The 14,616-nt window shown below is 52.2% G+C and overlaps 1 protein-coding gene across 1 annotated transcript; it reads right to left on the bottom strand.

Moving 5' to 3' along the window:
• Positions 1 to 732: 732 nt before the first annotated feature.
• Positions 733 to 4,749, bottom strand: EOMES (eomesodermin; the record flags this gene model as incomplete). The annotated part of the gene is made up of 6 exons (XM_081996392.1): positions 3,811 to 4,749; positions 3,351 to 3,505; positions 2,926 to 3,047; positions 2,294 to 2,452; positions 2,142 to 2,203; positions 733 to 1,468 (listed from the first exon to the last, which is right to left on the bottom strand). Exons 1-6 carry the CDS (start codon positions 4,638 to 4,640, stop codon positions 733 to 735), a joined length of 2,064 nt encoding a protein of 687 aa, XP_081852518.1. The 5' UTR covers positions 4,641 to 4,749.
• Positions 4,750 to 14,616: the final 9,867 nt, after the last annotated feature.

Raw genomic sequence — 14,616 nt, 5'->3', positions numbered from 1 at the left:
TATTCTAGTGTACCTAGACAAAACACAACTGTACACTTCGTTTTTGGCCACCTCAATAAAGGTTAGGCTTTTGGGATGGAGGTGTGTGGGTTTTTTTAATGCAAGTTCTAAACTAAGAGAAGTCAGATTCGGTCATTGTAACCCCATTGTTAGCAACAAGACCTTCAAGTCAAAAATCCTGCCTGGCAAGCAGGCCTTATTTTGGCCAACTTCTGCCAAAGAAAGCCTTAGCTGAGCATTATCCAACTCGGCCAATTCTGTTGCAGACAAGGGTTGAAGAAGCCAGCTCAGTCCAAAGCAGAACATAGCATTTGTGCAGGTCCCCACAACCAAGCCCCCTTTTATCAGAGACAGGCATGGGATTAAATTAAATTTGGGATCCAACACCCCCCCCCCCCCCCCATTTCTCTGCTCAGGAGTGCATAGATTTGATCAGGCCTCTGAGCCAAGCCTAACTGTACACTTTAGTGTCTCCAATAAATAAGCCACACCGTAAAAATCTAGGCTGCTGCTTACAGCTTCTGCATGTGGTTCCTCCTGAAAGAGGGGAAGAATTCTACCACAGTTTGCTCTTTCCCTGCTTCGTTACCTGCAACAGTCAAAAAACCTTTGGCACCTTCTTTAGAATTGCACACAACAATTCAAGGTGGAAGGCAAAAGTCTTTCTGGCAATTGTAATGCAAAAAAAACCCAAGGCCACCCTGAAAAAAAATTAGCCAGTTAGAGGATGCTTTAAGAACTAGTATAGAACGCATAGTAACCCATGCCTTTTGAAGTGTCTTTGCTATAGTCCTCAGCATTAATGTCCTCGCATTTCATAGTTGGGGAATTTTCATTGCTGGAAGTGCTAGGGGAGAGCCGTCTTCTCTTACAAGCACCCGTGTAGACCCCAGAATCATTTGAATCTAGAGACTTTATGGATGGTGGAGTCTCTATCCAGGATGAGCCAATTTCTTCTTTCACCTTTTCCTTGGAAATCTGGTCTTCAGAGAAACCTGGAGGACTTGTTCTGGAGGTCCAAGGTAATCCTGTTGTCATTTTTCTCTGGTAAGAGCCCCTGCTCCCCCAGCCCGTCATGGATGGAAATGTTGGGTCAGGGTAGTACCCCAGAGCATGGGATGTCTGAAGGGGAAGGGATTTAATGCCATAAGGGAGCAAGGTGCTAGGAGAATACTCCGTCTCGTAGGAGTTCATGTCCAGTTTGCTGGCACTGGGCTGCTGTACGGGCGTAACAAACCACCGCTGAGGAGGGCTGGCCACCTCTTCGTTCTGTTGCGGGGAAAGCAAGCCATTTGTCTGCGGGACGGTTCTCTCACCATTGTAAAACCTGGCTGGGGGCAGGTTGTTGACGAACTGTTCTTGGAAGAATGGCTGCACACTGTATCGAGCACCAGGGACAATCTGGTGGGATCTAGGAGAATCCGTGGGAGATGGAGTTAATCTGTCATTTTCTGAAGCTGTGTACATGCTACAATGTAAAAGAGAAACACTGAGTGTTGTTCTTTACAGTTCCAATATGATAGTAAAACTAAAGAAAAAACAAACAGAATCACAACTCTGTTTAACCAGATGTTCATTTTTATTCAGTTTGGGAGTTCAGGTTGTTTTTCCTGGAGCAGCATAAAGTTTTAGTATTACTGCTACAGTACACACTGTTCTCTGCCACCCAACCCATTTCTCAAATGAGGTGCAGCACCTTCCTCCCAGAAGCCATACTTGTATACATACAGCTCCAGCTTTTCTAGCATCAAATGGCCTTTGAAAGTGAGCATTAGGTGAGTCTTCTGCTTACAATTTCAGGAAGCTGCCTGTTCTGTGGAGAAACCCAATAAACTACTGCCAATCTGCAGGCCAGCTAGGTTCTGCCAGTACAAGTTTTCTACCAAAATTCAGAAGCCTGCTGGAGGACGGTCATCAGGACAGTACAGTAACTATTCAAACAGATATTCTATGTTTCATAGACAGATAAAACACTTAATGTCTCTGAAAAGAGTGCGTCAGCTAGCAAAGCTACCAGCAACAGTATTACTGCTTCTGAACAGCTGAAGTAGCCTCTAGAGCTACTCTTTCACACACATTTCAGGCCCGAATTGTGCCTCCTAGGCAGAGGTGGCTGTAAGAGAAGACCGAAGTGTACTTACGAGTCATAGTTGTCTCTGAAGCCTTTCGCAAAAGGATTATGGTCAATTTTGAGCTGGGTAATCTAAAAGTGAAAGCAGAATCTAGTAAGATGAGATGTTGAACCCACAAGACAATTTTATTCTTAATTGACATTTTATACATCCATGCTTACATCAGTGTTTTGATATGCTGTAACTGCTATGAACTGCGTTTCAGGGAAAATAAATGTTTGAGTCTTTGAGGAATCATTCAGATCTTCGACACCATCTTCAGTCACTTCCACAATGTGAAGCCGGGGCTGGTACTTGTGTAGAGATTGCAGTACTATCATCTTAAAAGGAACCATGGAAGAGACAAGATCTTTAGACAACCTGCATTTAACATTAAAAGGTTTATTTTATAGCCTGACACTTTCTTCCTGTAAATCGTAATCTTTTGACTTGAGAATGGAGCAATTTTATCTGTTCACAGGAGATGATTCACAGCTTGTAGCCCTGTTTCACTAGGTTACTAATATGCTTAAGTCCGTAAATGCAGGATATCAAGATCTATCAGCCACACTCCCACTTTTTGAACGACTCCGGAGATAGATGCATTGGCTAAAAGACAAAGAAATTCACACATCTATTTCTGACATTGCTTCTTACAAAGACAGTTAGAAAACATCTACGATCCAGTTCGAGAAGGGAACAAGTCACAAAAACAGTGATTTAGCACCTCGATTAAACACTGTAAAGCCCCAAAACCCCAGGGCTCCCCTGGCTGACCCAAGAGCCCCTTCAAGCCTCCCCCCGCCCCGTTTACCTGCGCGTTGTTGTTGTTAGCACCTTTGTTGTTCGTCAGCTTCAGTTTCCCGAAAGAAATCTCCTGCCTCATCCAGTGAGCCCCGGTGTTGGGCGACTCGGGGTGGACGTACACCTTGTTTCCTGAAAGGGGGGGGGGGAGAGGGCGGTAAGGCCCCCGCTGGTCTCAGCCGCTCCGTCCCGGCTCGAGGCAGCGGGACTGGGCGGGCGGCAGCGCCCGGGCAGCACTTCGGGTCCACCGAAGTCCTTTCTCTCTCATACACCGCGGTGTGCGGGAGAGGGGAAATACAAGTTGCAAAACGCTTTTTTAAAAGTGTGGTTCTGCCCGCAGCGGGATACCGGGGCGTTGGGGCGAAATGAGAACCCTTTCTGGGAAGCCGACCCGCGAGGAAAGGTGGCAGGAGACCCCAGAGAACCCGCACCTACCTTGCATGTTATTGTCGGCTTTGCCGCAGGTCACCCACTTGCCCCCCTGGAAACGCCAGTGGTTGGGGTCCGCCAACACCACCTCCACGAAGACGTTGTAGTGGGCCGTGGGGTTGAGGCCGGTGATGTTAAAGCTCAGGAAAGGAAACATCCTCCTGGGGAGGGGAGGAAAAGCACACGGCATACGAGGCGGGCCGGGGCGGAAGGCGCGGGCTCCGCGTGCCCTGGCCGCCCCAGCACCGAAGAGACCGAGAAAGCCACCAGCGAGCTCCAACCGACCCCAACCGGGAAACGGGAAAAGCCGCTTTTCGGGGAAAGCGTCCCCGGGCCGGAGGCACCGCCGACGGGGAGGGAGCACACCTCCTTGCCGGGGGAACGGGCAGCGCTGCCCGGCACGAAGCGGACCCGGGCCCCCCTCCCACCACTTCCCTCCCTTTCGGCCAACCCCCAGCCTGCTTACCGGCCCTGCTTGGTGATGATCATCTCCGTCTGGTGCCGGTGGAACTTGAGCCAGAGGGGCCGATTGCAAAGGAAGACCTGCGCCCGCAGCCCCGTTCCGGCGGCCGGCACCCCCAGAGCACCCAGCCCACCGCAGGAGCCCGACGCCGCTGGGTAAGGTCCGTACAGGGCTCCGCCGGCCGCCGCCTGCCCATACTGGTACCCGCCGCCGCCGAACTGCGCCCGGCCGCCGGGCGGGCAGACGGCGCCAGCGAAGCTGCCCGGCGACAGCACCGAGCCGTAGGGGTAGCGGGTCCCGCCGGGCGGCTGGTAGACGGGCCCGTGCTGCGCCGCTGGCGGGTAGGGGAACAGGGCGCAGGGCCCTCCCAGCTCGGCCCCGGGCGGCCCGGGGGATTGCAGGTAGTAGCGCTCGGGGCTGAGGCCGTCCATGGAGTAGCGAGCAGCGGCGGCGGCGGCCGGGGGCAGCTCCTCTTCCCCGCAGGGGGGGACCTTGCGTCCGTCCGGCTTGGGGGCGGCGAAGGGCGGCTCGCCCGCCTCCGCCTCGCCCAGCATGGCGGGGGCCGCCCCGAACTTCTTGGGTGTCTTGTCCAGGTCGAGGCGCGGCGGCGAGCCCGGACGGGGCGGCCCGCGGGACCCGCCGCCGGCTCCCGCCCCAGCCCCGCCGCCGCGCCCGCCGCCCTCCAGCGGGTAGAAGGGGGGGGCACCCGGGAGGGCCCCGGCCGCCGCCAGCAGCGGCTCGCCCAGCTGCATCCTCGGCGCGCAGCGCGGCTGAGAGCCCCAACGCCGCCCCGACCCGCAGCCGCGCTGCGGTGGGGGCTCCGCCGAGGCCATTTATAGCAGCGCGCCGGGCTCCGCGGGCCGCCGGGGAGGGGCCTGCGCCGGGCTGCCTCGCCGCCGCCCTCCACCCCGCCGGCCCATTGGCTGGGCCGCCTGACACTAATTTAATTAGACAGCTACTAATTGGAACAAGTCACCTGTGACTCGGGGGGGGTGGATGGGGGTGTCCCCTTCCCCAGTCCCCCTTCTCACAGGGGGTGCCGGCGGGGCTCCGGCCCGCCCCCTGCCCCCGCACCGCTCAGAGCGAGGGGAGAGCCCGCATCACCCGCGGGGTCCGGCCCCACTTCTTCTCCCCCCCCCGCAAAAGACACGTTTTGCCGGGGCGGCACCGTCCTCCCGGCCGCTCGGGCACGGAGGGGAGGATCCGCGACGGGGAGCGAGGGATGGGGGCGAAAGGGAAAACGGATCCGGGAGAGGAGGGAGGGCGGTGATCCACCGGGCCGCTGAGACGGGGCGGGTGACACTAGCCCCCGCCACAGCCTCGCTGGCCGCCTCGCCGTTCAAACAAGCTGCCTTGTGCCTCAGCTGAGCCCAAGAGCCTCTTTCCCCCTTTTTCGCTCCCCAGGCAGCATCCTTATCATCACGGGGGGGACACGTTTCACCTTCTCGGGGACGTCTCTGCGGGAAGCTGCGGGCTGGGTTCGCAATTTCAGTTGTCGGGAACTCGGCAGCCGGTTTCTCGCAACCCGCGTTCCGCTTCAGCATCTCCCACCGGGAAGGCAGGTTCATAATTCAGGCGGGTGCCAGATCTATTTGGCGCTCTCAGCGCAAAAATAATAATAATAAAAATAATAGGAGACTTTTGCTCCAAAGCATTTGGGAAGATGTAAGATGCCCGCGTGATTTTTCGTAGCGGGCAGAAACCTGCGTGAACGATTTGCAGCTACAAATCCACCGCCCCTCTCCCGCTCCTCGCCGCCAGCCGGCTCGCAGGGAGCCCTGCGGGAACCTGCCTTCTCCTTCCTCACGGCTGAATTTTAAACCGGACCCGCCGAGCGGCGAGGACTGCGTTGCCTGGCGGGCAGGACCCGCCGGCCGCGGGGAAGCGGCCAGACTGGAGACTCCCGACTCTGCCTCCCGCCCCGCCGAGCCCCTGCTCGCCCCCCGTCCGCCCCGGGCCCCGTCGCGTCGGGGCAACCGAAATAAATCGGTTTGCCGATTTTCCCCCGAGAGACGGGGGAACCAGCTCCTGCTGTGCTCACCTCCGGCGGCGGCCACACGGGTGGGAGCAGGCTGAAGTACTCCCCCCCCAGCTCCCAGCCCTAACCACCCGTTCTCTCTCCGGGCTAAGATTTGGCCCAATTTTTGCGTTGATCTCGTCCGACCGAGGAAGACAACAAAAAAGCCTGGGAGAAGCTCGGCTCTCCGGCGCGGAGCGGCTGCTGCGCGCTGCTGCCCTTTCCCCGAGCTGCTTCTCGGCAAGGTGTTTTTGCACTTACCAGGGGGGTGAGGAGGGGAACAGAGCCCGACCGAGCAACCCTGCTTTGAAAGCAAAACAACAGGAGGAGAAGCATCCTGCCGGGCTCCGCGGAGGTTGAGCCTCCGCACCCCGCCGCGGGGCCGCCCGCCGCCCGCCGCCCGCGGCTCCGCTCCGGCAGCCCGCTCCCTCGGGCTTTCCTGGGCCAGGGCGAGACGGGAGCGGATTTTACAGAGCTGCTACCTGGGACTTAGGGGAGTTAGTTTTACAAGATTATCGACTGGAAGGGTCCCGTGATTTAAAACATCCTCGTAGGACAGGTACCGCTTAGTTCAAAGCTGCTTGCGGGTTTGTTTTTGTTTTTCCTCCAAAACTCGGCTAACCTCGCGTTTAACAGAGAAAGGTAGAAAAGCTTTCGATGATGCTTAGGTTTCCTGCGGATTGCTGTCGGGGGGGGAGGAGGGGGCGACGATCGTGGCCGCCCTGGCAAAGAGAGAACTTTTCAGTTTCGTTCGAAATACGCCTGGCGTGAGGCTCTCCCTAACGAATCAAAGATTCATCCAATTCTTTCCAGGCTCGGGGTTCTTTTCAGCCCAGCTCGGGGGAGCAGCAGCCCGGCCTCGCTCCCTGCCTCGCACCCCACAGCTCCCGCCCAGCGGTGGCCGAGGGGGCCGAGCTGCCCCCCGGCAGCCCCGTCGGACAAGGCTTCCGGGAGCCCTTCAGCGGGGCTGCGGCCCTGCCAGGGTTTGAGGGGACCACCCGTAACTCAGGGGCTTACTCAGTCACTCCGTACGGTACGACAAGAGCTGTAACTCCCACCCTCCCCTCACCCCGCAAATTAAAGTGACCATTGCAGTCACCAGGCAAACTCTTGTGGCTCAGTATTTGCCATTACCTTAGCCTGCAAATCGTCCCTCCCTGGGGGCTGGGGGTCGGGGAGGCAGCCCCCCCCCCCCCCGATCCCTTCCCTGTAAGCATGCTCCATCCTTGGTCCCTGTCCCCCATCTCCCCGGAGCCTGGCCGAGGAACATCGTGGGTACCCACCTCCGTGGGCAGCTGCGGGATGTTTCATCATGTGTGGGACCGGAGATTTCTGAATGGGTCCCGGAACCCTTTAGATGTTATCTTAGAGATAACTGCAAGAAACAGCAGAGGGGTGAAACAGAAAGGAGCATGCTAGGTTCGTAAATCTACTAAAATAACCTCCAAACCACAAAAAGAATCTTGAAAGAAAATGTCGGTCTTTGAAGGGTTACAGATTATCTTGTATTGTTGGGCTTTATTCAAATAAACTCCTGGGGTTTATTCAAATAAGGAGCGTCTCTGACTTTAAAAAAGCTGTTCCAGAAGAGCTCGTTTTCTGCAGCCCAAGTTACAGTGGAGTCACGCTGTGTTGAACTATTTCGTCCTTCGCTTTCGGGCTGGGATTGAGCCCTTTCCTCTTTCGTCAGAGGAAAACAGCCCCGCTTCAACAAATTGCTTGGACTCGTGGGACTGAAACTGTTCAGCTGATACACCCTGCTCAGCAGGGCCTAAGAGGGGAAAAGAAGATGGGAACCATAACATCTATTACATCGGGATGTTGTACAAATATGCGTGTGTGTGTGTGCGTATATGGAAATCCATGTATCGCCATGTATATCCATATATGTTCTTTATCCTTAAAAATATGGATACACACACTGTTGGGTCTATATAGACACCTTCAAAATTGTGTTTATCAGAATCCCCTGCAGTGTTATTGTGACACTGCAGTCTTCCCCTGAAGTCCTGCTGCCACCACGGCAGGATTGACAGGTATTTTCTGAGCGCTACGTTTGAATACGTTCTGTGAGGTAATTTTTTTCCTCGTCCTGATTTGGGTTAAAAACTAGCTGTCAGTTTCTGGATGTCCTCTTCATTTTGCTAGCATCTGATTCCCAAAGGGCCTCAATACTTTCATCTTTACGTCAAGTTTGTGCTGGGATTTTGCATATTTTCTGTTTTTCCAGTCAGCTAGCATGGCTTCCCCCCACCCCCCCGCCCTGCCCCTTGAACTATATACAGAGTATCTGGCTAGGCAAGAGGAAGGAGGATACTTTTAGATGCATTCGTAGGACATGCCACTCTCCAAACATCTTTCAATGTCACTTTTAAAATCACTAAATCAGAAGTTTTTCAGATGTGGCTAGTCGTATGTGAGTGCTTACTTTTTAAAACCTTGATACCTTTATTTTCAAAGCTGTTGAATGCTTACAGCACTCGAAAAAATCAAGGAACTTTTAATAAGCCTGTGCAAGGCTCGGCATTTCAGCTTGTCGCTTAACTTCAGGGGCTATTTTTATGACGCCAGCTACAGCTTTCCAGTGCTCCGGTTGTTTCACCTGTCAAATGCAGACAACAGCCATCTTTTTTCGTAGGAATGTTAGGAGACTAAAATAATTGAAAATACTCTCTGTTTTCCGATGAAAGGAAGCTCTCCTATAGCCGCAAAGACCGTCAATCCATTTTAGTTTATGCCAAGCGGGATTTTCAGTGTGCAGACATACACAGTCCTGAAGATACAAGTTTGAGGTTGTGAAAATTCGAACCCCAAAGGGTTAAAAAGCAGAGTCGACTGTTGTTGAAGCAGTCCATATATGGACTTTAAGTAGAAGAAATCAATATAGCCCTGCAAAACCAAAGAACTATTATCTTAACTATTAACTGGCGATGGTGTCACATTAACAGCAATTTTACACTTTGTTAATTAACTCAGTTTAACTGCCGCTTTCTTAGCTATCAAAACCAGTTTAAAAAGGCAGCATACAGACATACACATTAAAAAATGGATATAAGTATGGGGCTAATTTATAAAAATGAAAGAGTAAAGGATAGCCTTTTCCAGTCGAGGTATACGAAAGAGAAATAAGAGGGGCGAGTCGATGAATCAGCAGCTGGAAGAAACAACTCGGTATTTGAAAAGAAAGTGGTATTCAAAGCAGCCTTATTGGTCACTTCCTTTCTCCTCCTTCAAAGAAAAATAAAGCCCAAAAAATCTTTATCTGTGATTTTAAATTTAAAGGGAAATGTAATGGTTAGTAAAAACTAGTCTAGGTCTGATCCTAATCGGTAAAGTATGGCAGTATAAGCACAGATAAGGACAAATATATTCCATGCTTGGAGTCAATCCTTGGCAATGGATAATTTTGCTAGGCAAGACCACACAACAGTTTTTTGTGATTGGGCCTACAGTACCCTATTGGCTAAAGAAAGAAAGAAAAAAAAGTGTATTCGAGAAAGTGTAAGTCTCTGTAAAGCACATGCCTTCGTCATTTTGACAAATATTTGGAAAACCTACAAAAAAGGAGATGGGAAAAGTATTAAATTATTAAACTGGCCTTAGCTTCCAAGTGGCTTTCCTTGCTCCAAATGGAATTGCAGAATCTCAAGGAAAGGAAGAGTTTGAAATTAGGAGCACAAACCCAAACATACCAAACATAGTCATGAGCGACATTTTGTATTTTGTATCTCATGTATAGGGATCTCCAAACAGCCCTTTTTAAACGCTTGCCTTTTCACCCTTCAGTAAGTTTAATGAGGGATGCCTAGCACCTTTTCCCTAGTTTTAAAGCAAGATCACTTACTGGCTTATAGGTTTGTGCCCATTGCCAGCCTGGCGGACATGCAGTAGAGACGTGAGAACATAACAGGATACATGACATGGGTGTGACGGCCGCAGATCTGGTCAATTTGATCCTATTTGTATTCACAGATCTATTACAGACAGGTTTAAAGAGCTAGTTTTGGCTTGCTTGCCCTGTGTTCTATCAGAAATGACTACTGAAAGAGCCTGGATTCAACTGCACTGTTTAAATTGCGGCAATTAAAATTAGCAGCTCAAATCCTGTAAAAAGATGTTCTGCTTTTTGTTCTAACACTTCAAAAAAAGTACAATTTCATCATGTGAAGGCCCTGATAAACTTCATGCTGCTTGGGGCTTATGATGTCAGGGCCATGAAATATTTCCTGCTGATAACATAATAGCTGAGAAATATGAGTTTTGGAGGGTTTGGGTTTTTGTTTGCTCTGTGTGCCTGCAGTACGAGGCTTACAGTGGGAAAACAATTAACTCGAGGGGCTGGAAAAGCGAGTAGCCATGGGCTGCCTTGTAATTGCAGGCGCAATGAGGAATTTCACCTGGTATCATTTGTGACAGCAATCAAACAGCAAGGCCTAGCAGGGAACCACGTATTAAATAACTGCCGTGACGGGCGACTCCGCTATAAAAATAAGCCGAAAGCGGAACGGCAACGACATATGTACTCTCTGGGAAGGCGAGGAGGCAGCTGTAGGGCTCCCCTCCCGGGGAGGGCTCGGGGTTGTTCGCTGCTCGCCCCGGTTTCCACCAGCTCCCGGGGGCGAGATGGAGCCGGCATCTTCCCTTCCAGACGGCCCAGGCCCGCTCGGGAGGAGCGCAGGGACCAAGCGGGGTGACCGAGGCGGGAGGGAGCCCGGTGGAGAGGGGACCGCAGCCCCCGATCCCCCCGGCCCGGCTGCAGCCGCCTGGACGGGGCGGGCGGCGGGGAGCGGTCCCGGCGGGAGGTTTCGGGCTGGGGGGAAAGACCGGTCCCCGGCCCCGCTTTTTTACCCATTTTCGAAACATCTCTGCCAAATCTTCCCCCCTGCGGAAAGGCCGGGCAGCCCTCGGCCCCCACGCGAGCCGCGGGGAGGGATGGGCAGAAACTGCCGCCGCCCCTCGGGTAAAGCCCTTTGCGGGGACCAGCCCCGCCTGCAGCGGGCAGGACGCTGCCTGCAGTCTGCCCGGCCCGGGGCCGGCGGGCGCTGCAGCCCCAGCCCCATAGCCAGCCCCATAGCCAGCCCCATAGGCAGCCTCAGCGCAGGGCGGTGGCGGGCGATGCGGCCGGATTAACACCGGGCGCTTTGAAGTCCCCGTGTCGCATGTGATCCCGCGTCGGGGTGCTTAGGGCTCCCCATTCAGTTGTTAATTCCCACTAAGCGTTTTTAAGTACCTGAGCTCGCAGACCCCTGCACCTTCAAAACAAGTTTATGCACGCAGATAGCTCCAAAATTACCCATCCGGGCAGTGGCAAGACCAAAGGCAGAGACGAGCAGGGTCGTTAGAAAATAATCGAAGCAAATGGGCACTTTCTTTGCCACGTGAATTTCGGCTCGGAAACCCGTTTGCAGGAGCGGGAGTTTCAAAGGTGCCCGCACCTGCGGAGCCTGCGCCCTCCTGGGCGCGGAGCCCGGGCCGCGCTGCCGCTGCCCTGGGGGGCTGCGGGGGGCCGGGGCTGGCGCCCTGCTCTGCTCCAGTGGCCAGAAAGAAAAAAAAGCTATTCCCTCCCCCCCCCAATCCCACCTACTTCCATCAGAAAAACAGTAGGTTTGCCACCATAATTTGCTTCTCGGTGACGCAAGGACAGCGGGAAAGGTTCCCTGCACCACTTCTCTCCAATTACCTTCAGTGAGCACTGTTTTCTCTAGCACAGATGATTGTGTTGATTCCTAGCACATTAGTGAGGGAAAAATTTAGCTTGAAGAGTTTGAGTTATACAGATGAGAACAGACAAATGAGCAACATCACAGAAGAACTTTAAACCATCTCAAAAATGCATTTTTTTTTTTTTTGCTATATTCCTTCTTTTCTCCACTATTCACATTTCGGGCAGTTACTGGTTCTCCTGTTGCCCACAGCTATGGATTGAAGGGCAGAAAAGGAATGGATGTAATGAATACGAAAAGGATGTGGAAAAAGTAAGTCTTCTGATCTTTTGTTTTGAGTGTTGATCTAAATTAAAATACAACCCCCCTTAGTATGTCCCATTAAAAAGTAGCAAGAGGCTTGGTGTGAACAGTCAGACCCTGATGTCCACAGGGTGGTGAGGCCTTGGTAAACATAATACTATCATGACAACATTTCTGCCTAGTTTACACCTTGTTCAGCCCTACTCAAGCTAAAATCCTGCCTTCCAATTACCCTTATATATAGCCTAAGGCATACAGTTTGACAGCTGTAGAACAACGGGGCAGGTGAAGTACAGAGCCCCAGCATGATGATAGAGATCAGGGGGCTGTGTCCCACCGTCCGGTGGGGTGGTGACTGATGTCTTCCTAAGACTGATGTCTTCTCCTGGTGCCAGCCTGGTTGCAGGGGACACCCCGGGCCCTACAGGATGGCTGTCCTTGGTTCCTGAGAGGAATTCCTGCCTCTGCTGCTCCAGCTCACTGTCCAGCCTTTTCTCCTAAATGACATGTGAGAGTGAGTCAGAACTAAGTGGCTGGCCTGGGAGGTGTCACAGCAAGGCGAAGGACACGGTTTTCCTTCAGTCAAGGCAGCTTTGAGAGCAGGAGCCTTCCACGCATGGGGAAGGTGGCAACCAGCAGCCGAGCAGGGCACGGGCCATTCTTTCTTCAGTCGCCAGCCCTTGGGAAAAGGAGCGGGACGTCACAGCGTCACTGCACTGTCATAGCAAGAGCGGTCAGGGCAGTGAGCAGTGATTTGCAGAGCTGGACCCAGTGTAACTTACTTTGCAAGATGTGGTAAGCTGTGTTGTATTTGTGTTTGAGCCTTTGGTTGGCGTGGGATACTGGCATGCTCCTGCCAGGCAAGTGCGCCTAATGCCCACTCGGGGCTCGAGGACTGCCTAGATGCATTGGCCATTTATTTCATCACTTCTCGATGTGCCATGTAGTAGGTGGGAGATCCTAAGGGGTGATTTTTTGCTTATTTCTGAAGGCTAACAGCTCTGGAGAATATTTGATGAAAGGTGGATGTTAGGAAGTCCTGAGTAGAATAAATGCTGCTAAAAATCCACCTTTAAAGCAAAATTATAAAAATCCTACTGGAAACATGGAAAACCTTCCCACCAGGCAGCAATTATACAGGTTTCAGGGAAAAAAAAAAAAGCAAAGCAAACCTGCATTTCCAGCTGGTAGCGGAACAGCTCTGGAAATAATTGTCCATTTTGTTTCACCTTTCTCCTTCTGGGGTTTTGGGTCTTGCCTGTCACATCTCATGGCACCGTCTACCAGACCTCGTTCAGGTGCTTAGGCGTGGGTGGTGGCCCAGGACCCGCGTGGGGGGCAGCAGCATAGGTTGGGGGGACACTAGTGGGCGCCACTGTGAGCCGCTGTCCCGGTTCGCTGAGCACTCTGCCCGTCCCCGGGGCTCTCCGATTCCACGCTTGGAGAAAGTGGCCAATTATTTTTCTGTCTGAAAGAGTCTGTGATGTGGCAGAGAATGACAGCTCCAAGGGAGAAAACACCTCTTCATTAAGAAGTGCTGCTAAGCACACTGAATATCCAGATCCCAGCACCCAGTTGCACAAAGGTTACAATGAGAGCCAAGAAATTATGCATTTTCACAGATTTGTATATATGCACATATATATGCATGTATGTGTACAACCTACGCGCAGACACACACACAAATCTACAGGCTCTCTTTCAATGCAGGGTAGCTAAAATCTTTTTAAGTTCCTACTCGGGCAAAACTCCCACTAGAGTCCAGTTTTACTATTGGTTTTGACGTGACAGGAATCATCTAGGAAAAAAACACAATGAATTTGATTACCAGATGCAAGAAGAGACTGAGCTTCACAGAAACAGAAATTGTTACCAGTGTGTTGGGGGAAAGACTAAAAATAAAAAAGAAAGCAATAATCTGTGTCTTGCACACCCCTTTTTGAAAGGTTGCAGGGAAGACAGGGCCAGGCTGCTATGTTTTGTAGGTTCCATCTGATTTAATTGCCTTTTAAGTGATTTTAACAATTGCCTGAATTCATTTTAATGAATTTGTATTTCTAAAAAAAGATACACAATACGTATGACTCATGTGACAATGCAGAATGGGGTTTCTTGGTGAGGCCCATTGAGCTGTAGAAGAGAACCACTGTACCACTGATACCAGAGAAAGCTCAAAATGGAAGCTGCATTTTGAGATGTGATTTTTTTCCTTCAGAAACTCTGTGAGATAAGAAAAGATGGCACTAAGGAAAAGATGGGAGAAAAAGCGGTGACATCCAGGGCCGCAGCAAGTCAACAAGGTGGAAGTCATCGTTCCCGCACTGGCTCTGTGGAAGAGTTTAGGCTCCCATACGAAAAGCAGCAGTCCTCAGCTTTTACACAACTCCTACAACTCCTCACGCCCCAGCAGCTTTCCCCAGCCCAGTTCCCTGGCTGCCTGCATTCATGCACCGAGCTGCGTGGGCTCAGCAGGTTGCTGCCCGTCTCCCGCAGAGGCCCCGTTCAGTTACAAGCCTGACTCTTCCTTTGCCTCCCCCAGGGGGATGGTCCAGGTGGGATGCTTGCAGCATCACACCACCAAGGTTGCTTTGCAGGTGAGCCCCCCTCTCTCTTGCATCTGTGTCTCGGTGAAGCAGGGAAACCTTCAGACAGAACCAGGGCAGGGCAGCAAGCAACACTCTGGTTATGGCTATCTCTTTATTTATAGGAGGACATACTAAGATAAACCACCATCAGTTCCCTCAAACTGGGAGAATATTCCAGTTGAACTATAATCCAGGGGCGCAGCAATGAATAAAGAAGGGGCAGACTCACATATTTGATGTT

The sequence above is a fragment of the Phaethon aethereus genome, assembly GCF_964289735.1.
Source record: "Phaethon aethereus genome assembly, chromosome: 2".
NCBI classification, from domain to species: Eukaryota; Metazoa; Chordata; class Aves; order Phaethontiformes; family Phaethontidae; genus Phaethon; species Phaethon aethereus.
Note: the sequence above shows the minus strand (reverse complement) of the source record. Positions and strands in the feature narration are given on the sequence as shown.